Source organism: Ostrinia nubilalis, chromosome 21 (genome assembly GCF_963855985.1).
Source record: "Ostrinia nubilalis chromosome 21, ilOstNubi1.1, whole genome shotgun sequence".
NCBI lineage: Eukaryota > Metazoa > Arthropoda > Insecta > Lepidoptera > Crambidae > Ostrinia > Ostrinia nubilalis.
Genome location: NC_087108.1, coordinates 8,304,921 through 8,329,145, shown reverse-complemented (window position 1 = coordinate 8,329,145; position 24,225 = coordinate 8,304,921). Strand labels below are relative to the sequence as shown.

Sequence of the window (24,225 nt, the reverse complement as noted above, 5' to 3'; positions counted from 1 at the left end):
ACACAAAGCTATAGAGATGTTCGCAAACTGATAATATTCAGCAACTCCTCATTGTTCCCCGACCACACACATTGCACTACTGTAGAAAGTAGAGGCGTTTTCCTTCAGAACGGAACAAGTGATATTTTATTGTTTAACTCCCAAAAACTCACGTCAGCCCGGCACCGAACCCGCGACCTTTACAATCGGACCGAGGTTGATCTTAAATGAACTAAATGTGCATGCTCGATACTTATCTACGGAATTAAATTATATTAAATAAATAAATAAATCTTATAAAAACCTTTTCCTATATCTACCTTCCGATTCCATCATCAGACCAGCTTCATGACATCATGATATTGCATAAATTGCATTGTCTAGATTTGCATGTGTATGCGTTTCAGCTCAATCGGTTGTAAGGAAGTGGGTCTAATTCAGCTTGCAAGATATGACCCATACATACATTACTTAACATTAATTGCAATTTAAAGCTTGTAAAATGACAATTACGTAGGAATGTAAAGTTTTCACAATTTCTCACAAATAGATACAAATCTAAGCATACTTAGTATGTTATTAATAATTAAAATACAACTTATGTATGCTTCGAATATGAATATTAATGTACTAAATAAGTATAAGATTTATTATCATCTAAATATAATGTAGTAGTTTATAATTTAACGTAACAAAATTAATGGGATCAGCACCGGGCGATTTGCATAAATCGTGTCACTATTATCAATTTTATCGGAGTCACCGAACTCTACACTGAAACTTTACAGATATTGATATCACTAAGACATATTTTTGTACGTTCACATCACTAAAAGCATTTACGTGTCCTTTGCGGCGAATAACTAACAAAATTCGTTTGAACTTGAAAATGTTGACTTATAGAATTGCACTGAACAGGTAGGTACCATGTGAAGAGAGCACGAGGCGTGCTCACCGACGATCGCCATTGAAATGTATGATATTCGGCTATTATCAATGGCGTGTCCCAACACTTTCACGCGCCGCCCCGCGCCACCGCGCGCGTATATAAGCCTGCTCCCGCCCTCATTTCGACCAGACGCAAGTTGCACCTCAACATAGCGATTCCTGGAAGATACTAGTCTTCCAGCAGCGCTATTAATCAAACACAAAAAACTTTACAACTATCCTTCTCCCTTTCTTCTGTGCTTTAACTTCTTTACAAAAATGAAATCCATGGTAAGTACTCATTTTCAAATCATCATCTACTTTTCTATTTTCTTTATATTTTCTATTGTATTTTTAAATAATTAATGAATAGACGAAACAGTAACATACGCAAATTAATCAAATCAGATTCTAAATATTCGATTAACTGATCAAATAGAGTGCAGTAACAGATTTAGTATTGATCTATATCGATCTAATGATATGTCGTAGATCACTTATGCAAATGTTACTGTTCCGTTTGCGTGATTAACGTTGTGCGGGTTACGATAACTTAATTTATTGTTAAATCTGATATTGGCCCGGCTTGCCCAACCACCGAGCTCCGCGGTGGCCACCAGAGGGCTACACCTCAATAATGTATAACAACAACGACCTAATTCCGCTACAATAGAACAAGGTGGTTCTTTCGCAATGCGACAATATAAACATTTGATTCAAAACCATAACGCAGATCCGCTCGGTTGATATAAATGTCTCGATTGAAATAGTGTTTTGTTGTGACCTTATCATATTGATTTGTTATCTGCTGATTTTGTGTTAGACTATATATAATTAATTACTTACTTCAATCTTACATAGCACATTTTTCAGTCTAGATAAAGTTGAACGTTAAATTATGTAATCTGCTTAAAAACATTAAATTTCATATTCAAAGTGCAATATTTAAAAAAAGTTAAACGATTACTTATCGATCGAAAAATTCAATTACAAATACCGGTCGATAAGTAAACATCTTTTTTAAGTCTAAATAGCAATTATAGCTATCAGAAAACATGATAAATTGGTGTGGCTAACAAGTGTATTAAGCAGAGTAGCGATCCGTGAACTTATTTCGTTTCCAAATGTCCGATAATGGCCCCTGGAGCAACTCGTAATTAGCGAGGTATCTGGCATGTTAACTAGACTAGTGTTGAAAATATTATTAAGTGATGTACCGTGTAACGGCTTTTTTGCTAAAATGTTCCTTCTTTGCATTTAATTGACTTGCTGAAAGTTTTCACATTGCTATATTTTTGTAAGTTTTTTTGCTTTCTTATTATCTACCATAAATTGTCACGCACTTATATAAAAAAACAAAGTCTAGTTCTACAAAGATTGTGATACTATCGCGAACTTAAAATGTGTCACTCGTTCGTAGCGAGACACGCGTAGCAAGATACTACGACGTGCTACGAACACGGCACGCGCTTACTACGTGACGCAATACGCAACTTGCGCGTGTTTTTTTAATTACAGTGTAATTTTTCGTAGATTTTTTAACTCGATATTTGTACTGCCCATCACTGACTGGTATTTACGATGCGCTTACCGCGGTCATTGTCAGCAGCGCATTGTTTTGCGCTCTATTTCGTTAATCACGTGCTAAGCCTGATTTTTTATTGTAATTGATTAATTTCTGAACGTTACACATTAAAAATTCCTTTTACTTTTGTAAGCTTTTTTGCACAATGTATATTTTAATACATTATTTTAAATTGCCTTCTTGATAAATGGTAGTATTTTTACTAGTAGAAAGATTTTTACCTTGGCATTGTTGCTGGTAATAGAAATCTTTTCCTCCTTCCTTTTCCGTAGTTTTTCCAATTAGCATTTTTATGTTTCCGTTGAGAGCATAATTTATACAGTTTTTTGTTTTCATGTTATTTTTGTAATCCTGCGCTTATTGGTAAATTAAAACAATAATGCATTTGCAACAATCTCGTAAACGCAATAGGCTTTGTTTATGGATGCATTTACATGAAATTTTCCCATAAACTTGTCTGTAACGTAACCGCGAACAATTAACGTTGCGTGACAATGACCTCACACGCGTGGTAATCGTCTATGTGTAAAATTAATAGAATCGTAGAAATGCGAACGCAACGTTCTGCAACGGTTGTAGACCAACGCGGTTAAGGTTCCGGCCTGCAATCAGAGCACGACCCGCGGTTCCGTACGCCAATGTCACTGAAAGTTGACCAGCGTGTGTCTTGTCCTTGACCCTTAGTTCCATTTTTAAATGATCACATTTAAATGCTGATTCATTTGTTTAAAGTGTAAGCAAACCCATCAATCAATGTCAAAAAATTAACTCCATCGTATAAAGAGATTATTGCGACTTCTTGTTTTGCTATATTCGTAGTAACTGTTATTTAGTCAATTCAACACAAAAAACAGATCAATAGGTTTATCAATGTCAACTTTAGTACCATCATTTAGAAAATCTTAGTTAAAGATGCAATGTTTATGATTCATTATTATCATTTAAATATCTGTACTAACTAAACCGGGCCAGGTAGCAGGGTTTGGAAACATTTCATTACACTACTAATTGTCCCTAGTTCGTTAATGTTTGTTTGTTTAAGCGGTTAATTAACAATTTGCATTAATCACTCCAAAAAATCTATGTGCGGTCTGACGTAACGTAAACTCGTTGTACTCGTATATCTATGAGTAGTGTTAGTTAATTGTTTTTATTAAAAATGGTTAAATTGTATTTTTTGGTATTTTGTGAGTCTTTATCGAAATTGCTAATCATATTTTATTTGTAATATTGTAACTGACCTACTTTAGTGCATAGAGTTATACTCATAGTATCAGTCATCACTGCACTTGTTCAACCGCTTTAGTACTTCCTTTACAACCTTTAATCTTATAACTTTGAATTTAAATATTCTGATATAATCTGAATCAGATTTCGATAAATTTAGTTGCAAATTATTCCGAGTTGCTTCACGCTGGGCCGAGTCGAAAATCAGGACTCTCAACTGCAATTATGTGATAATAAATCTATGAATCGTAAATCGCCACGAATTTGCTACAACGTGGGAAATATCCTTATCTACCCATAAAATCTGTAATATGAAGCATTAAACTATATTTAGTATTTATCTAGACCGTTGACGCTAATTTGAAATACGCGATGATAACTAGCCTTTATCGAGTTACGATAAAATGTTACCATAATATTGGAATATTGATCGCAATATCTGAAATTATTGACTTGTTTATAAACTCTACCACGATCAGACGATATCCAAAAAGGTGACTTCAAAATCTGTTTCAATGGATAGTTTCTTTTGTTATACTCGTAATTATTACATCAGCCATCAAGCTGTCAAAACACACCGATACTCGTTCTAGTTTAATCACATGCGAGATCAATATCAAGTGTTTTGAATGCAAGTTGTAGTTACAAAGAGCCTACAAGTGCACTGAGCCTTACCAGAGCAGCTGTCACTAAACGCTGTTAATACTAAACATACTATAGTTACTATATTTCTGAATGACATTATGATTGGTCCTATTCATACTCACAATGCCAACCAGCTAATGATTTTGTCAAATTAATATTAGCTCTATTCCCTTGGCATAGAGTCTAAATAGGAAAAGCTCTACAGTCTCGTTACAGTTTCCCTTTTTAGTAAAGACGTCAGCGCAACCTGTCGATGCAAATAAATGTTTACACCTTCACTAATTTGCCTCAAGTATTGCTGTTTGCTAAACATAGTGATACATCATTAGTAAATAACTCATGCTTTAATAAGAATAGTGATGCCTCGTTAGCTATATCGATATCGATAGCGACGTCGCCTATGTCTTTGTCACCAAGGCGCACCGTGTCCGGTGTCGCTCGCCTCGCCGCTCACTAAGGTTTTTGTCTGCATTCCTTCGCGCACCAATTTAGAAGGGCAAACCCACGCACAGCCCGAGGCAATTTTAATCGATATCCTAATTATAATTATATAACTCCCACCACTAGCGGTCACTTGATAATTGAGATAATGCTGGGGTATTGTAGAGTGTGGCTTTTATGTCCTTGTAGTGGATATACGAGAATAATCAATCCACAGTTACGCCGTGGAAGTTTAAATACCTTCAATTTCTGACTGGCTAGAACCAGTGATATTATATCTCAATAGAGGAAATAAAACACATGCGTGGGAGCTGCACTACCTGTAACTTTAATAAAACAACTTCGGCAAAGGTCAGCTGTAGTGCAGTACTAAAAACAAGCACCATTTAAATGTCGTTCGAATGTATTTGTCACCGCATGCCATTACTTTAACAACCATCGTAATTGCGGACAAATGCCCTTTGATTACTGTCGATGGTGTTTACAAAGTTAGGGTAATTTTCCAATTCGAGTATTATCTGCATTTATAGCTTGTGTTTTCAAAGCAAGGAGGATAGAAGAAACTACAACCGCCTAATTTTATAGGAGAGACTAAACACGCGTGCAAATAACACACGAAAAATACTAAAAAAGACTTGACAAAATGCATAATTTTTTTTCGTTTTAAGATGCATATTCCATCGACGCCCTGTACATGTTCGCTAGCAATTATTAATGTTATACAAAAGTAATTAATAACAAACAATATATTTAGGGCAAGATATGTTTTATTTAATCGCATAAATTATCGAGGTGCGGCCGCGTCAGCCATGACGGCGATTATCGCCCCGCGCGCGAAGCTTATTGATTGAAGAAATATGGAAACTCGCCCAAGAATATGCGCGCACGCATGCCGTTTTGTGTGAAAAATGTAGAGCATTTTTTTTGTATTTGAAACGTGATATTGTTGGACTTCTTAAAAACTGTTCAGCAAAAAAATCTTCGTCGTTAAAATATGAAAAGGAATCATATTTCTGATACTCTGTTCAGTCTAGTAACTATGATTAAAATCCTTGTCAGAAAAAATCTTAATCCAAATGTAATATCGTGTACTACTTCAAATTATCTCCATGACGAAGCAGTAAAATTTCAAGCGTGACGTTTGTATCTATCAATAGATCACCGGCGCAAGCGCTTGGTTCCTTTGTACAAGAGCAGACGGATTTGCTTAGACAATAAGAAAACCGTTTAGTAAGAATCAAGAGCTAGACAAGCACGTGTCTAGCCTACTAGTAAAAGCATAAAAAAGGTGGTAAACACAAGAATGTTTGACGGGCGAGGGTAACGAGTCTGGCTCCGGAAGGCTCGCTTCCTGCTCCGCGACCTTCGGCTGGCCTTCGCGCCGCCATTCACCGCTTTGTTTGGACCAATTTATCAGCGAAAGCCTACACTGATACGGCCAATCGCATAATTAAAAAATACCTATATGGCCTAATGGCCGCATAACGGCTAGAAAAAAGCGCTACTGTAATGCAAAGCGAGAGATGATTGATTTTTACTCGATCGAACACTACTCTAACATGTGTCAATAGATAGCAAACTAAATAAAACTATGATCATCAATCTCAATTGGAAATAGTAATAAATCTTTTTCAAACGAGCTAATTGCGTTACAACTCATTTATATTCGTGACACATAAAATTACCAACCAAAAACCTGCGTTACCAATTAATTACGTTCCTAATTGATTGAGTTTTAAATAGCATTATTGTGTAGACGAAATTTGTCGCATGTAAACCAAGATAATCTGGAGTTAACAAACTGCATACTCTACTTTCAGTTGTTTAACATAGCCCGATGCAAAAGTCACGGAAAATATTATTATTGGCCATATTGCGGTTTCAATATTTGTAAAGCGAGGCATGTAAATAAGCCCACGATTGTGTAAGTCACAAGCGTTGCCCACGATACGCCTAGCAAAGCAGTTTACACCGACACTATTTCTTCTTATGACCCTTAACTATTTCAATACACCACTCGACTGTCAAGGGCGTCTAACAAAATATTTTAGCAAAAAGATTTAATCTAATCTTTTGTAATTCTATGCACAACAAGTAAGTTTATTACCGACTTTTACGAACACAAACATAATTAATCGCAGCAATTATCACGTTATAAAACAAATTTGCATGTAGTTCAATGTTAGCTTAATTGAATCATTAGGTATTTACAAAGTTGTAAAAGTAGTAGACAGACATGTTAATCAACATATGTACTAAGTTTTTGCAGCGTTGAAGAACCTTAAAGTTAACTTGTATGTAATTTCTATTGCAATTAAATCGCTGCGTAATTTTATGTCATCCTGTGCCACACTCTGTATAGTATCGGATTACATTAAATGAACTAGATCTAGAGTTGCTCATGGGCCCTGACACCATTGGCCTGAACTTCGGACCACCGCAAATTCCTTTCATCTAAATTATGGATTTTACGAGCACTAAATATTATTGAGTACCCAAAACATCTGATTCTGGACTTACAACACTTGCTAATAAGTTTTCATTTTGTCAATGTTAATCTATGTTTATCTGATTTTATCTAAGGATACGATCGATATTACTTATTCCATAAAATGTCTTTCATTTTCTCTATGCGGGTTTTCAGGAGCTAACATTGTTTTTTTTTTTATATTCTACTCTCAAGAGTTTCTTCTTCAAAGAAGAAACTATTATTAGAGTTTTTACAAATTGCTGTCCTATCAACCAACAGCAAACATTATAGCGCCAAGTATACAGTTAATTTTCTTAATGCAGTGTCAAGTGGACATTAGTAATGGATTTAAAATGTAAACAATACGCTCAACAGCTATAATGCATAAAGTTAATTTAACTTACAGACATTTACGACATTGTTATGGGATCTGCGAGCTGAATTTATTCCTCGTTTATTTTAGTTAAATAAAACAATTATCGGTCTTACCGCTTAGCAATTAAGCGTTCTACACAACAACACGATTAAAAACTAAATTGTAGCAAATGCACGGACAAAGTAGAATATCGAATCGACATAAATTGCCTCAAACGACTGTAAAACTGGTCGATAAACAATACCAACAGCGTCGGTTTTGTATTTACATTGATTTGAATTAACTTTTCTGGATATTCAATAGTAGTTCAATATTATTTATCAATCGTATAGCAAAACCTTCCGATCAATCATACAGAACGAGAACGACGTCATCCAATTAAGTACATGTGCAGTAAAAAGTCGCAGTGCCAGTTTGATTGGTCGTAAGTGATAATCTCACCTTATTCGGTGGTGATTTTAAAATAAGGTCTCTGCTTCCGATGACAATGAATTTTAACTGGAACGCAATCGCGACGGCATTCTTCAACCGTGCTGTCATACTTGCCCCAGCGCAATTTATAATTGACCTTTACATAGGGACAGATTAATTCATAGAAAATATGCCGTAATTCCATTCGCATTAATTCTCCCATCTTTTTTTAGTATTGACAAAGTCCACTCCAATTAATATAAGCTTTGAAATGCCTGCCGTAATTAAATTACTCGAGCCGTTTAATAACTGTATCACTGATACGTGACATTTGTAACAAAGTGGAATTTTATTCATTCGCATTTTTCTACTATAACTTTATGGTATGGACTATGGATTTATCGTTTCACGTTTAAGGTTCTATAGTAATCAAATCGACCTTATTCAATTCCAAATTTAGCATGAAATCAATTTCATAGAGCCGTATTTGTTGCACAGATACGAGTATTTCACACGTTCACACGCGTAAAAATACCACAATAGGGTTGGGCAAGAATTTAATCATAATCGTTTGTACCTCGTACTTATTAATAAAAGGTAGAACCGATCGGCTCGGTGCGTGCGCCGGCGTCAATAAACAACGCAGATATTGCCAGACAAAGCCGCCCACCGCGTCACCAAGCCTCCTCACGACTATTTTGTCCACCAAATGAGGTTACCACATTCTCAGCCCCAGTGACAAGCCCAGATTAAACCTATTGCACTTTGCCTAATCCGCTAAACATATTTTGATTACATTACACAATGACTGCAAATAAGCTAACTTTGTCATATCGAAGCTTAAACGAGCATGATGGTCCTAAATATGCCTCAGATATCCATAATAGCTGACAGATTACAACCAACTCGTGGCCATTCCTCATAAATGGTATTTATGGTGAAATGCATCGGAGCGCACGTCGAGTCGAGATGAATGATTAAACCTGAATAAGACAAAATCTGTCTCATTCGAAATGTCGGTCAATGTTTCGCGTGCGCGCGCGCCGGCGACACCTGACGAGGGCAGCAGCGACACTGGAATTATACAGATCAAGCGACTTGTCCGAGCCGTAATGAGCGGCCCGGGAACGCGCCGCCGCTCTACAATTATCAGCAGGCAGTACCTGCAGCGGCAATAACTCTGAATATTATCTCGTTAATAAAGGATATTCTGAACCGAATAGCACGACCGGTAGCAATAATTTGTGATCAGATAGAAAAGCGGACAATAAGTACTAGTTAACAATCTTAGGTACGACATAAACCGATTAACCGTACGAAAACGGTTTACTTAACCAAATGACAGTGTATTAAAACTTCCCTTTCCTTCTTTTCAGATCGTTGTAGCTTGCTTGGCGTTGGCGTGCGGCGCTCACGCGTCCCAGGGCTGGGCCGGCCCTCCCGCCAACATCGCGCTGTCCCAGGACGGCCGCAACATCCTCGACACCCCCGAGGTAGCGCAGGCGCGCGCCGCCCACCTCGCCGCCCTCCAGCAGGCCGCCCAGAACAACCCCAACCCCCAGGACGACGGCTCCTACAACCCCCAGTGGGACAACGAGGAGTACTGGCAACGCGCTGAGCAGCCGAAATGGAACGCAGCCCCCGCTAACCAGTGGAACGCCGCCCCCGCCCCGTCCTGGAACGCTGCCCCCGCCAACCACTGGAACGCCGCCCCCGCCGCCCCCGCCTGGAACGCCGCTGGTCCCGCGCCCGCCCCCGTCGCCGAGACCCCTGAGGTAGCGCAGGCCCGCGCCGCTCACCTCGCCGCGCTGTCCGCCGCCAAGTCCGCCGCCCCCGCCCAGCAGCAGTGGAACGCTCCCGCCCAGCAACAGTGGAACGCTCCCGCTCCCCAGTGGAACGGTGCTCCCTCCTGGCAGGGCGCCCCCGCTCACCAGCCCGCCAACATCAGGCTAGCCCACGACGGCTCCGGCATCCTCGACACCCCCGAGGTGGCGGCGGCGCGCGCTGCGCACTTGGCCGCCCACCAGCAGGTGGCGCACGCGGCGCCCGCGCACCACGCTCCCCAGCAGCACTGGTGAACTCCTCCTCCCCTTCCCTCTTCTCTTCTTCCCTCTTCTCTTGGGGTCTGAACCCAACTCTAGCGTGTAGCTCCGGTCCTGGTGACCATTCATATGCCATTACGCCCTAGGGCTGCGTTGAGGCGTTTTCCTCCTTCGATCTCTTTACTTTTTAGAAATTTTCAAAGTGCAAGTGCGTCAGCCTGTTCTTTCTCTCTGGCTTTTTGTTACTTTTATAAGAAATTTCTATAAAACGAACATTTTGTACATAATAATTATTATATGTATGCGTAATAAACGAATTTATATGGAACGGAAAATTACTCAGTTGTTTCAATCGCTTTCAATCCTACAATATTGCTGGTACAACCTTTAGAAGTCTAATCTGACTAATGACAGTTTAAAAGTCCATAATGAAAAATTGCGAAATGGTGTTAGTGCGGCGTGTCAGCCGGTGTACATAAATTAGTTGAACAAACACGAACACCACTGCCCCGCATGGAATGGAACATTTTACTCCGTAAGCAGTCGGTATCGGTTCCCTGATACGAGTAATTTCATAATCGCCGGTGACATTAGCACCAAACTGGCAACTGTCAATTATTTCAGTCCGTGATTTCCGCATTAGTCCAATTAACAGTGTGGTGCATGTCTGATAGTTATAATAATTACAATGAATGTAGTTAAATGCATTGCGGCCGGTAGCGTGAGCGGCCCGTGATAGCCGATCTCTGCGCGATACGCGCCTCGAACTAATTCCTACATTAACTATTTCATTTTTTAACTAACTGTTAAAGGATATTGACGAACATTCGGAGTAAATCATTAGTTTTGTCTATTTTAAATACCAGCAGTTATGGCTCCTTCTTTTATGTGGAAAGAACAACAACACACGTATTTTAAAATATGTACGTATTTTAGAAATATCTAACAAACTTTTTAACTTCCCTTTTCTATCAATTTGTTACCTAAATCAATTAGTTTCACTGTAATTCATTTTGAAGTCAGGCCACCCATTAACGAAATAGATCCTTTCCAAATCGTCGTAAATTATAAATCTAGTGCCCATTGAAACAACAGGATTACTCACCAAACGTGTTATCAAAAGTCAAATACAAATTAAATTAAAGAGATTTACTTGGCCTGAAATTAGAGGTTTCGTGTCAAATTTACGATCCAAAACTGGGTTCGTAATAGATAGAAGGACAAGTTACCTGTAAATGTATAATTTTGCTATCGCAAGCTGGCAGCGGAGGCGGTGCAGGGTCGATTCGTCACTCGATGGGCGCAATCAAACGATTAGAGCGCAAACACAGCTATGGGAAATTAGTTTACAAGTACGTGCGGCGCTGCCGCGGCGAGGTCCAGCTAGCCACTCCACCGTCGGTCACCAGGTACGCCGGACCAAACCTGCTCGAGGATATGATGGTCCAACCTCGAAGGGATTTTGGAATACGACCACAAAAGTCAGATTTAGACAAAAAGGTACAATTCAAAGGTCCTACGAGTAGTTATTTATTTAAACCACAGTAAGACTAATTTATGATTTGTAATTCAGCAAAACCTGTGGATAAATGAACATAACAAAGAACTGACTCCGTGGTATGTATGGAACCACAAAATACCGATCACTAGGAGCCGAAGTGAGGTAAGATTATTACAGAAACTCGTATCATGGCAGGTACTCTTATCAAACTTAATGAAAGTAACTAACATGAATGAAAATTATTTCTCCTCCTCCCCTTGAACCATCATAATGTAAAGACTTAGTACGTACCATATTATAATAAACACATAGATATAAAAATTATGACTATAATAACTTCAAACAGGAGAGACCATCTGTGGCTACCTCTACTAAGGTAGCAGTCAGAGCTTTCAGCAGAGACCTCAGAGAGTACTTGCTAACTTCGACATTGCATGGTCTGCGGTACATCGGCGAGAAGAAGCTTACTTGGTTCGAAAGGTAACGAAACGAACATTACAAAATGACATCTGAAAATGACAATCATTTTAGGGAACATCCCAAAGAGAGGACTTTAGAGATGCAGACATATTACACTTTGTGGGGACTTATTAGTTACTTAGAAGAGAAAATATGAGGCATAAGCCCGTTTTCACCATCAATCCCTAATTTTTAAGTGACCCGTTTGAAAACAAAATTCCTGTTATATGTTACCATAGAGGTCACTTAAAAGTTAGGGATTGATGGTGAAAACGGGCATTTGACATAGAAATAGGATAAGATTTTTGAATATCCATCTGTCAATCTCATACTGAACCCTGGTGTGGTGAGAAAAGAAAGAGAAAGAAAAAAATGTTTAGTACCGAGTAAAATGTGCATAGGATCAAGCTTGCATCTACAGAGCTAGACATACCTAACGCAAACATTTACGCAGGTTCTTCTGGCTAGCAGCCTTCCTATGCTCCCTGATATGCGCGGGCTTCTTCATCCTAAACGTGTACGCCAAGTGGCGCCTGTCGCCGATGATCGTGAGCATCAACCCTGAGAACCTGGTGCTCGAGGACCTGCCCTTCCCGGCCCTCACGATCTGCAACGTCAACCAGGCCAAGAAGTCTGTGGCGCAGCACTACCTGAAGTTTGGGCAAGTCTTTCTTTTAACTATCGCTAATATACCGCACCTACGCACGTTTGGTATCAAGACTGGCTATTTCGTGGCCGTTTATACTACGACGCTCTTGTCTTTTTCTATCTTACCTAATATGAAATAGATACCTAACTGAGGATAAAGCATGAATTTACTCCTTACAGGACTCTAATCACGCACAACCAAATAAAGACGTCATATTTATGCAATTGTCATGTTTTTAGTTAAATCCTAAATGTGGTTCCAATTATAATTATTGTTTCCCTTTGCTAGTACTAGGACTGTACGACACACTATCATTACCCACAGTAAAAGTTGATTACCTATTGACATCAAGTGCTCTATTAAACTAGAACTGATTTATTAATTGATATAAAAAACTGTAAAGTATGACGTTCTCGGATTTTATTACTTTAATTTGAAGTAGGTACGAGAGTATTTATTATTTTGTGGTACGAGTAGGTATTAGTAAGGGCGCAACGTTAACTAGGATACCTAAGCTTTCACGAGTTATCCTGAAAGTTACATAATTTTTATAGTGTTCTATAAAAGTGCCATGTCACACGCACATAGCTATGAGCATTGTAATTAATCAATTTCTTTAATTTTCCTAAGGACATCGGTGGACAAAAAGCTGTTGGAGAGTCTGTGTTCCACCCAAAACGACGCAGAAATATTTGAAGACGGAATCGCAGAAAGCGCTGACTGGGACTACACACGCTCGTTTCTTATAAATGTTCGTATCTTACTAATAGAACAAACAAAGTACCTACATATTTATTATTATGAATTTCTTATTCAATTTAATACTGTTAAACTAGATAGGTATCGCATTATTTCTTTAGCCGTCTAAACTTACCATCAGGTAAGATACAGGCCAAGAGCTTCCTCGTTTTGGTTAAAAAAAACGTCAGTTAAATGTAAGATTTTTATTTATTTGACCGCAAGTATTTATTTTATAATCAAGGTAACACAGCCATGCAGTGAAATGTTGACATCATGCACGTGGAACTCGAAGAACACGAGCTGCACGGATCTATTCAACGCACAGCTCACCGACGAGGGTCTCTGCTGCACCTTCAACGTCGTGCACCGCAAGATGATGTTCAGAAATCCGTAAGAAACATATTAGGTAGATTTGCACTAGCGTCACGCTACGTGAAGCTATCTAGGCTCCATCATCATTATCATCATCATTTCAGCCAAAAAAATAAGATGATTTCCACCATCATCACACATGGAGGCTTCTAACTTTATAGACACACGTCAAGTCATACTATGTACTTGGAAAATTAATGGGCTGGTAGCTAGGAAAAGCAACCGAGGCGACAGAAATAACTGTTAAATTTGTAGCCGATAGATAAGGCAGCCTGGAGAGAATTGATAACCTATGAAGCCTAAGCCTGATACATCTATTGGTAACATTTCTCTGTAATGAGATGAAGGCGAAAGAGAACGAAGGAATTTACATAAACAATTACCTTTTACAGGAAATCTTTGAATGATTTAAACCTGACATTCCCGTCTCCAGCAGTGGACTGGACACCAGAAAAGGGATACCCACCTGACGCACCTGTGGACGGCTTTCCGTGGAGACCCAAAGGTGAATTTTATTTTTCATTGCTTTTCAAATACTCGTGTTCTTTGAGGAAGTAAGTAGGTAATTTACTCTCGTTTAAATCTCTTTTCTAACAACATAAATCATAAACACTCAAAATTAAATAAATGTTTTAGGTATCGGCACCAGTCATGGTCTCAGTTTGGTATTGAATGCTAACATTGCAGAGTATTACTGCGCGTCCACTAAAAGTGCAGGTTTTAAGGTAAGATTGTCAGAGATGGAGAAACAATCAATTTCTTTTAAAGGTGCCAAAAACTTTTTAAGTCATGGTTTGGATGGTAGAATTAAGTATTATTATATTAAAAAAAATTAATGCATCAAAATCGCTACTAACTACAGATGACCTTCTCTAGATGTAGCGAAAAGTGGGAAATAATAGCGAGTCGAGTAGCAAGATTGTATTGACGTAGGTATTGGGTAAACCACTTACGGTAAGTGTATAAATCTGTGTGATTGATGATGATGAATGTAGGTGTTTTATTGGCCGCTATGGCGGACTCATTGTTAATGTTTTTCTCGATATCTCGAAGCACTGGTGGAGCCCAAAGGTAAGGGGGCATGACCTTAGGTACTTACTTTATAAGTTAGCCTTTTGGCTACCTTTCGTTTGTTGACCTTCATAAGTGCCAAATTTTTGTCGAAATCGTAACGATATCTTTCGTAACTAAATAACCAATTCTAGATCCTCCTCCACAACCCGACTGAGACGCCCAAGATAGCTAACCTGGGAGAGATCTACGGGCCGGGCATCGAGGCGCGGGTGACGGTGCTGCCGCGCGTCCTGGACGCTCAGCCTGACCTGCAGTACATAGATGTCTCCAAGCGCCTCTGCCTGTTCTCTGCCGAAAAGGAACTTGTGTTCTTTAGGTAAATCTGATTTTCAAATAACGCGAGCATGTATCTCAGTTTGTCAGTAATGGTACTGATGGTACGGGGTTCAAGCACCTCTGCCTGTTCTCCGAAAAGGAGCTTGTTTTCTTTAGGACAGGTTATTTTAATCACGATAGGTATCGGGTAAGAATACGCCGGTGACTATTATCGCGGCAAGATTTACCATACAGTTGAGGCAAAACGCCAATAGTGATGTCCCGCGTTCCCGACTCATATGGCTACCGAGGGCAACGTCAGGGTTTTAGTGGGTAGGCCCTGCCCTTCTGGCAGGGAGAACCCCACATAACCCACTAACTGCCCCCGCGGCTGGTGGGTATACAAATTAATGTATTTTCCTGACGCAAAAAAAAAAAGATCTACCAATACGTCTGGTAAATCGACGGGTGACTGACTAAATCGACTTAATAATAAAGTTTGGGAGGACTGAGAGGTTTGTGTCGTCTGAAAAAAATAGGGGAAACCTTGATGTAGGTATCGTGGATATTCGGAGACTAAGAAATAGCTTCTACTTTTGTTGCTCCAGCTAATATCTTCATTGAAGTAATATTACTACGTAAGTAATATTAGTTCAATGAATATCTTATTATAGTTAGTTTTGCCAATAGTTTACATTTGATTGATAGGTGAGAATCATAATTCATTCCTATTTTCATTTTAATTGTTTTAGAACGTACACACTAAAGAATTGCGAAATGGAATGCGAAGCTAAGGCAATGCTGGATTTGTGCAATTGTGTTTACTATTATATGCCGAGTAAGTTGTGAATAACTATTTTAGTTATCTTATAATATTATGTATTTGTGCAATTCCTAAAATAAATAATATATAAATATCCTTGGACATTTTTACACTGCGCTTTTAGTCTCAAACTAAGCAAAGCTTGTACTATGGGTACTAGACAACGGATATAACATACTTAAATACTTTTTTTTGTAAATACATACTTATTATATGTATATGTTACAGGAAATGTATGAATTCTAGGAATTGTATACTATTCCTAGGAAATATATACAATTCCGAAGCTATTTAGGAAATGTTTAAAATATTGCTTCAGAGATTTTTTAATACGCTCATATCCTAGGAAATGTATACTTTTCCTAGGAATTTTATAGAATTCCAATATTGTATTAGGAAATGTATAAAACTAAGCGCCACAAGCGCCTTCGCGTGATCGGGTGCCCCTCGGTACGCCTAAAATTTCATTTAGCCAAACCACATCGGCCGATAGGTACTTTGAACTCACAATTATTATTATTGTTTAGCCTGCTGACAGTTGTTTTCGCACTATTATACTTTGGCCGAAAAAAATATTTGCCTAAAATTTATTGGCATACCTTTCTTTCGGCATCACGCATATTACGCTGAAGTATTTGTTTTTCCCTAATTTTAAAACTCTTTTATTAAACTTTTATTGACATGTTTTAGTACTCCTGTAGCTGGATAACAAAGTCTCGGTTAGGTTAGGTTAGACTTGCGACCTTACACATACACAGCTGCCGCGGCGCGGTAGCGCCATTTAAGTTTCGGGAGAAAAAAAAGTGGCGTAATAAAAATAATTTTGAGTAAAAAAAATTTAGGCTTAAAATTTGTGTGCCATAGACAACTAGGCGTATAATTTGGCGATTCGATAGAGACCCCGCGTAATCGGATGATGCAATATCCTCCCCTCGCACCGCATGTCCACTCGTAGGTAATTATTGAAATCTTAATTACATTTCCGATTGCTGTTTAGGAAATGTGTAAATTTCCTAGGAAATGTGTGTAATATAATTTACATCACACATTTCCGGGTGATTTTAGGACTTATACACAATTCCTAGGAATTGTATACAATGACGGATTTCATACATTTCCTGTAACATATACATAGAAAAAATGTACTAAATCGACTTTTTTGTAGAGAATAAAACGACACGCATTTGCGGAAAGGCTGACGCAAAATGCTACTCAAACACATCGGAATTAAAACCTAAAAGTGAGTAGGTATACCTTCATATACAGACGAGAGCACATAAATGTAAACACTGTGGTATCTTGTGTCTGATGTGCTACTCGTATTACTGTAATTTTAGCAACAAACGTTTTTTATACCCACTAACTAATGACTACTGTTTTAGAAAAAGAATGCGAGGAGTGCTTGCCTGCATGCACTGAGATCGCATATTTTGAGCGCGTGAGCACAGCGCCGCTCCACAAATCGCTGGTGCGCCACCTAGCGAAGACTCACGGCAACATCACTCCGGAATATTTCACGTAAATGCGCCAACTATGTATATTATCAGCGTTATTTTATATGGTTTACCTAAGTAATAATTTGTCATTTTCAGTGAAAACATGTTGATAATACACTTTTACTTCGAAGATGACACATTCATGCGGTTTACAAAAGGAGAGATATTTGGACTCACTGAATTCCTATGTAAGTTTCGTTCATGTTTATCATCTTGTTTGTTTTGGAATGCGTTTTGCAAACTGAACAATATGTCCAATGCAATAATATAATAATAATGCCTATTAATTAGGGATCAAGTAACTAAAAAGTGCTATTCCATCGCCACAAAAAAGAGGGTTGGAAGGCCTCAAACCACCTGAACAAAGACTACCATTGAATACTGGAGACACCTGGATGACGAATGTCCAAAAGGTCATTAAGTATAGGACTCCACGAACAAGACGTTCATGATAGAAATAAATGGCGGCGCATGATTGGGAAAGCCGACCCCGCGTAACGGAATAAGGCGAGACAAGAAGTATTCCAAAAAAAATTTTTTTTTTTTCAAAAATTTACGATAGGTTGTCCGTCTATCATCATATTTTTATAAATATAATATTATGTTTAAGTTTAATTATTTCTGCAGCCAACACCGGCGGTCTACTAGGCCTGTGCATGGGCTTCAGCATGATGAGCGCGGTGGAGCTGCTCTACTACCTGACTCTTCGCGCGCTCTGCATGGCTCGCCACCGTCGCCCCCAGCACCCCTTCACTAAATAAACTACACTTAACATCAAATAAATCGCACCTTCCGTGACGCGAACTTTAAAGATTTTCTTCTGACACAATCATGGTGCCCCAACAATATTGGTGTTATTTGAAAGCCCAATAAATATCCTTTAAGAAAAACACATTTAATTTCTTAATAAATGATTAACATATACCATAAATGTGACTTGAAAAAAGACCTCACTTTGGGCTCACTTCTGGGATCAATAAGACCAATTTTTATGGTTATAAAACCAAATAATGATCTGACGTGTCCTCTTTAACAGATGGATAGCGATTAATCCCAACTTAACAGTTTTATAGCTACAAAAGTTAGCTCATGCGTAACTACCTATTTTTTGAAGAAGTGACTCTGGATCCTTCTAAAGACACATTTTCGGGGTAAAAACCTTTCTTTTAATGAAATGAAGTTTAGAACTAGGTTTTCAAATGGTACCAATGTTGGTGAGAAGTGGGGATGCATATACGTTTGAAAGGTGCTTCTTGCGGGAGGTGCGATTTATTTGATGCCGAGTGTATATTATAGATCGTTTCATCCACGAAGACGCGCCCCACCATTCTTCCGCTAATGTTTGAGTGTTATCGGTACACGCTAAATTATCCATGAGTGCACACGCACACTACAATAAGGACGCTCGGATTGCTCGGATCAACCTCACCGCACTTCCTTCGAGCAAAAATTGGTGGGGCGCGTCTTCGTAGATTAAAAGATCTTAAGCCCCTTCACTAAATTCGCGGTCGATGGGGCCGCGTAACGATTGATTTCTATTGCATCTCGATTAGCGGACTCTAGACTCGATTACTACGAGTATTATAAGTGTTTCACTGTTCATTGCATTATATTTTTCCCTGTCGTCAGTTCTTGTAAAGAGAATGTTAGCGTTATGCACAACCGAATTGTCTTGATAGGAAACTAGCTCATAAATAAAGCTTTTTACTCTTTTAGGAATCGCATAAAAACCGATGTGTGGTATGTGGCGGATTCAGTAGTAAAATGAAAACAAAAGTACAATAAACATTAATTTAATATAAAATACTCAAAACTATCTCATCTTAACTTATAATCTACAATTTGCTTTTACAACCTCAGTCTCTTTAAAACAGATTCTACACATTGTTAACAGTCGATCAACACTAACACTTTGCAAAATGTACAATATTACATCCACAATAGCATGCTATCTAGCACAGTTAGTTCTTGTACTGTTCATCGTACATCAAAAAAAAAATTAATCAGTTTGTGCCAGTGTTTTAATGGTCTCAGTAGGTAATCGTTGAGTTCCAGCAACTGATTACATTATTCTTCTAAAATCTTATGACTGAACCTGGCATAATCATCTTCAAACATGGCCACTAACATCGATCTCTGTCCAATGTGTCTTAGTTGTGACTGTCCTGGCCTGGCATATATCAAACGTTGGCCACCAACCTCAGTACAAGGTCTAGGATTGCTGGCACCAGGGGTTGCCAGTGGGCCCAGAGAGCGGCACTGCAACCTATTAATTGTAGTATGATTATGCTCAATCGAGTGACCTATAAGTCACCATAAATAAGAGTCACCGTCCAATGTGTCTTGTTTTTCTTGGTCTTTTGGCTAAAATCAAAGTGGTTCCTGGCACATATTATCTTCAAACGTTGGCCACCAACTACAGCATACTAAATCTAGGACTGATTGGTCACCGAGCTCATCGTACTAGATCTAGGACTGATTGGTCACCGAGCTCATCGTACTAGATCTAGGAGTGATTGGTCACCGAGCTCATCGTACTAGATCTAGGACTGATTGGTCACCGAGCTCATCGTACTAGATCTAGGACTGATTGGTCACCGAGCTCATCGTACTAGATCTAGGACTGCTTGGTCACCGAGCTCATCGTACTAGATCTAGGACTGCTTGGTCACCGAGCTCATCGTACTAGATCTAGGACTGATTGGTCACCGAGCTCATCGTACTAGATCTAGGAGTGATTGGTCACCGAGCTCATCGTACTAGATCTAGGACTGATTGGTCACCGAGCTCATCGTACTAGATCTAGGACTGATTGGTCACCGAGCTCATCGTACTAGATCTAGGACTGATTGGTCACCGAGCTAATCGTACTAGATCTAGGACTGATTGGTCACCGAGCTCATCGTACTAGATCTAGGACTGATTGGTCACCAACCTCATGGTACAAGATCTAGGACTGCTGGCGCGGGGCCCCGGAGAGGGCGGCGGGGGGCGCGGGCGGCGGCGGCGCGTCGGGCGGCTGCAGCGTGCGCGTGCGACGCCGCGTGTAGTGCTGCCACAGCAGGATCGCTTGGTCGTCCATGAACTTGCACACCTGGGAAGATAAATGAGTTCATATTATATCACTGATCATCTGGTGTTCTGGTCATTTAGTTCTTCACTGCAGGAGCACAAGCAATTATTGTTCACATAAAGTATAAATTATGTGGAAGCAGACAAAGTTATTATTATCCTAGTGAAAAAAAGAGTTTTGATAACTCCTCAGTTATTGTGTAAGTATTAGAAAAAGAAAGAATTGATTAATATTTATTTTGTAGGCAGGCACTAACTGTCTAGTTGATTAAATTACAAATGGGTCCTGTTTTAAGAAAAAATCAAATGCCATGTCTGACTTCTATCTATATGTAAATACCTGTGCTGAAACACATTCTCTTCTGAATGCTTCATGCTGAAGAAGTTCCAGGAAATGAAGGCACATTGGGTACTTGAGGTACTTGGCGTACTCCGGCTCGCGCCAGTACTGAAGGTACCGCAGGTAGTTCACAAACGTCTGCTCTTTCAGATATCCTCGCTGAGCTAGAACTGGGAAGATATCATAAAATTGTATAGGGAGAAACATATAAAATATTTAGAATTTCATAAAAGTTGCTACAGGAAGTATTTAATTATCAATTTTGAACATAAATTCACTGCACTTACAATGAATGTAATTTGGGTTCGCCAGACACTGCACAAATTCCAGCTCTATCTGAAATCGTATTCTATTCTGTTCCTCTGTTTCTGGGAGTACTGTAATGATAAATGTTTGGACACGGTTATAGGATAAACTAATCTGCTAAAATAAAACAAATGTATATAAAATGAACGTGTTTTAAGTTTAAATACCTTTTCCAGCCATCATCTTGGAAAGTGATAATGAGTCTATTTGCAACAAGGTGCCTTTGCTGGATTTTACATCAATTTAATTCTTGAATCAACAACTAAATTGCAATACAATAGCAATAGGAAATCCAAAATCCAAACCAATACTGCATCCAAATTTTGACGTGTTTGACGTTGACAGACACTGACTGGACCAAAGACAAAACAGAAGAATAGGGCTTGCGAGATTTCTTTATTTTCTTAATCATAATTTATTCTTCTTTAAGCCAACGCATAAATTATCTTCGTTTGTAACTTTTCGGCGTAAATACCTGGAGATGAATCTTCTTTTCCTTCTTTCCTTCTTATTTTCAGGAATTATGACGGGAAAATAAAGATACATTCATTGGCAACACAGATCTTATGTCAATATGACTGATGTCTTGTGTGTGTGTGTGTGTTGACTTGTCAGGGGCGTACGTAAAAAAAACTAGGGAAAAGGAAATTGAATTAACAAAGAACATTTCTGTCTTTGTGTTTTCTACGCTGTAAAATTTAACGACTCTTTCATTGCTAGTGTTGTGTGTGAATCAGTGATAAGAAATGTCTGGACACAAATACATCGGTAATACTAACAACTTGTTCGAAGATGACGACGTCGACGACGAAACTTTTGTTAACAGTTACCGTCCAAGGATCCCAGCTTCTCAACCTAAACCAGCTCCGACATCGTATGGCGGGGGCCACATAGCAGAACTAGAACGACAAAGACAAGCCATGATGGAGAGGCAACGCGAGATTGAACAACGTACTCTAGATTCCTCGTCCCGCAGTGTAGGCCTCTTGCGTGAATCAGAGCAAATTGGGATAGCGACAGCAGAGGAACTCGCCCGTCAGCGCGAGCAACTTCAAACCACCAACAAACGACTCGACGAGATTAACACGAACCTCACATACAGTCAGAAACACCTAAATGGTATTAAATCTGTATTCTATGGCCTAAAAAACTACATTTCCGGTAAATCGGACTCGACTCCTCCCCGAAGTCAAGCCTCTCCTGATGCGAGGGGCTCTGAAACAAGAGGCTCTTCAATAAGTGGTCTAGAGAGCACTCTAAATAATTTATCTAGTACTATAACTAGTGAAGATAGGTTCAATGCACACCCGTCAGCTCGACTGCGTGGCTTGGACGAAGGTAGCTCCTCTGCTGGGCAAGTAACTGATAGTAAACGGATCAACGATATGCTGGATGCTAACTTAGATGAAATGCTCCACTCCATATCCAGGCTCAAAGGCCTCGGTGTTGCCCTCGGTGATGAAATTGAACAGCAGAATGAGCTTATAGACACTATCCAAGACAAAGTAGAGGGAGCAGATATTAAAATTGGAAGTCAAAACAAACAGATGAATAAACTGCTTGGAAAATAGCTAAGAATATATTTTATGTATTGTGCATAAACATATAGGGTGTCAGAATAGCAACATGTTGGTTTATTGTGTGGTTGTTTGCTTGTTAAGACATTCCCAAGCAATATTTTATAACATTTTCTATAATAATTGTATAATATGTATTGAAAATATTTTTATTTTAGAGAAAATTTATTTTCTGGCTATGTTTAGTTTACAAGTTATTTTGGTGGTTTTGTTATACTATTAGTTTTTAAGAAATATAAATTTAATTGTTCTAAACTGTATTATAATGAAATTTAGTTCTACTCAAGCACCTTAATAACTATGTTTTAAAAGTACATACTCATCATTATTGCATGCATAGTATCCCTTCAACATAATATTCTTTACATATTTTAGTATTAAATGTATAAAAGAAACAAGGGTTATTTCATTATGTTCACTTTACTAGTACCTACCACTTTGTTTATGTAAAGTTCTGAAGAGAGAGATGGTTGACCTTAATTATAGGGAATTATTATTAAAATATAGGCTACATAGTTTGATCAACATTGTTTTTAAATGTTAGTGTAACAAACAAACAACATTCAACCATACTTAAAAAAATACTGATTTGCAGCATACTGTTAATTACTCTCCCTATCTGATCCTCAACCCAATTTTAATGTTTGACTGTTTGAGCACTAAAGTTGTTACATCAGATCATTAAAACTTTACTCATTATTATCCAAATAGAGTTGGCCTTGTTAGTCTGATAACACTGTAACATTTACTAAATATTTAATTTTTGAACTAAATTCTTGTAAATGTGTATTATAAATTAAAACAACTATTGTTTATTCTAATCAATTCATTTTTAATTACATTTATTAACATGGTGGGATGGGATACTGACTGAATATTGAATAAGTTTTTCAACATAGTTGTGATTGAACAATACAAGTTGAAGATATCACACATTAATCATTGTTATGCCTACCTAATCAAAGAAAACATTATCAACTACAGTCTCTAGGATCATGTCTGTAGCTTCCACGTCATGCACCCTGGTGTGCTTTTGCAGAACCCTCTTGTTAGTGAACTTTTTATTACAAATGTTACAGCTCATTTCCTTACTGTAATGACATTCTCTGTGGACCTTCATGCCATGTGGAGTAGCAAAGCCTTTAAAGCATATATCACATTTATGAGGTCTCTCAGTGTTATGTGTGTGCGCAATATGCACCACTAAGGAATGTTTTGTCGCAAAATTTCTTTCACAGTCTGTGTAATCACATTTAAACCGTTTAGGTCTTTCATGTCCTGAATGGACCACACTGTGAGCTCTCAGATATGATGCTCTGGTGTAGGTCTTTGGACAGTTTGGGCATGCAAACCGGTTCTCTCCGTTATGACCCCTCATATGTTCCATCAAGGTAGACTTTGCTGTAAAGCTTTTCCCACAAGTCACACAGACAAACTGTTTACGGTTACTTGAATGT

General features: G+C 38.6%; 4 protein-coding genes across 4 annotated transcripts; 3 read left to right on the top strand and 1 right to left on the bottom strand.

The window, feature by feature from the left end:
* Positions 1–1,057: 1,057 nt before the first annotated feature.
* On the top strand, positions 1,058–10,441 carry LOC135082043 (pupal cuticle protein-like). Its single transcript, XM_063976793.1, has 2 exons — positions 1,058–1,197; positions 9,438–10,441. The coding sequence occupies exons 1-2, from the start codon at positions 1,186–1,188 to the stop codon at positions 10,137–10,139; spliced, it is 714 nt and encodes a 237-aa protein (XP_063832863.1). The 5' UTR covers positions 1,058–1,185; the 3' UTR covers positions 10,140–10,441.
* A 1,082-nt stretch (positions 10,442–11,523) lies between these two features.
* On the top strand, positions 11,524–19,022 carry LOC135082042 (pickpocket protein 28-like). Its single transcript, XM_063976791.1, has 14 exons — positions 11,524–11,603; positions 11,677–11,766; positions 11,951–12,084; positions 12,518–12,724; positions 13,343–13,463; positions 13,695–13,843; positions 14,218–14,330; positions 14,462–14,550; positions 15,031–15,215; positions 15,907–15,992; positions 17,143–17,217; positions 17,360–17,495; positions 17,570–17,661; positions 18,101–19,022. Exons 1-14 carry the CDS (start codon positions 11,541–11,543, stop codon positions 18,232–18,234), a joined length of 1,674 nt encoding a protein of 557 aa, XP_063832861.1. The 5' UTR covers positions 11,524–11,540; the 3' UTR covers positions 18,235–19,022.
* A 228-nt stretch (positions 19,023–19,250) lies between these two features.
* Positions 19,251–21,512, bottom strand: LOC135082041 (mediator of RNA polymerase II transcription subunit 31). The gene is made up of 4 exons (XM_063976790.1): positions 21,359–21,512; positions 21,173–21,262; positions 20,886–21,055; positions 19,251–20,567 (listed from the first exon to the last, which is right to left on the bottom strand). Exons 1-4 carry the CDS (start codon positions 21,372–21,374, stop codon positions 20,424–20,426), a joined length of 420 nt encoding a protein of 139 aa, XP_063832860.1. The 5' UTR covers positions 21,375–21,512; the 3' UTR covers positions 19,251–20,423.
* Positions 21,513–21,770: 258 nt separating this feature from the next.
* Positions 21,771–23,589, top strand: LOC135082291 (synaptosomal-associated protein 29). Its single transcript, XM_063977072.1, has one exon. It carries the CDS (start codon positions 21,938–21,940, stop codon positions 22,760–22,762), a length of 825 nt encoding a protein of 274 aa, XP_063833142.1. The 5' UTR covers positions 21,771–21,937; the 3' UTR covers positions 22,763–23,589.
* Positions 23,590–24,225: the final 636 nt, after the last annotated feature.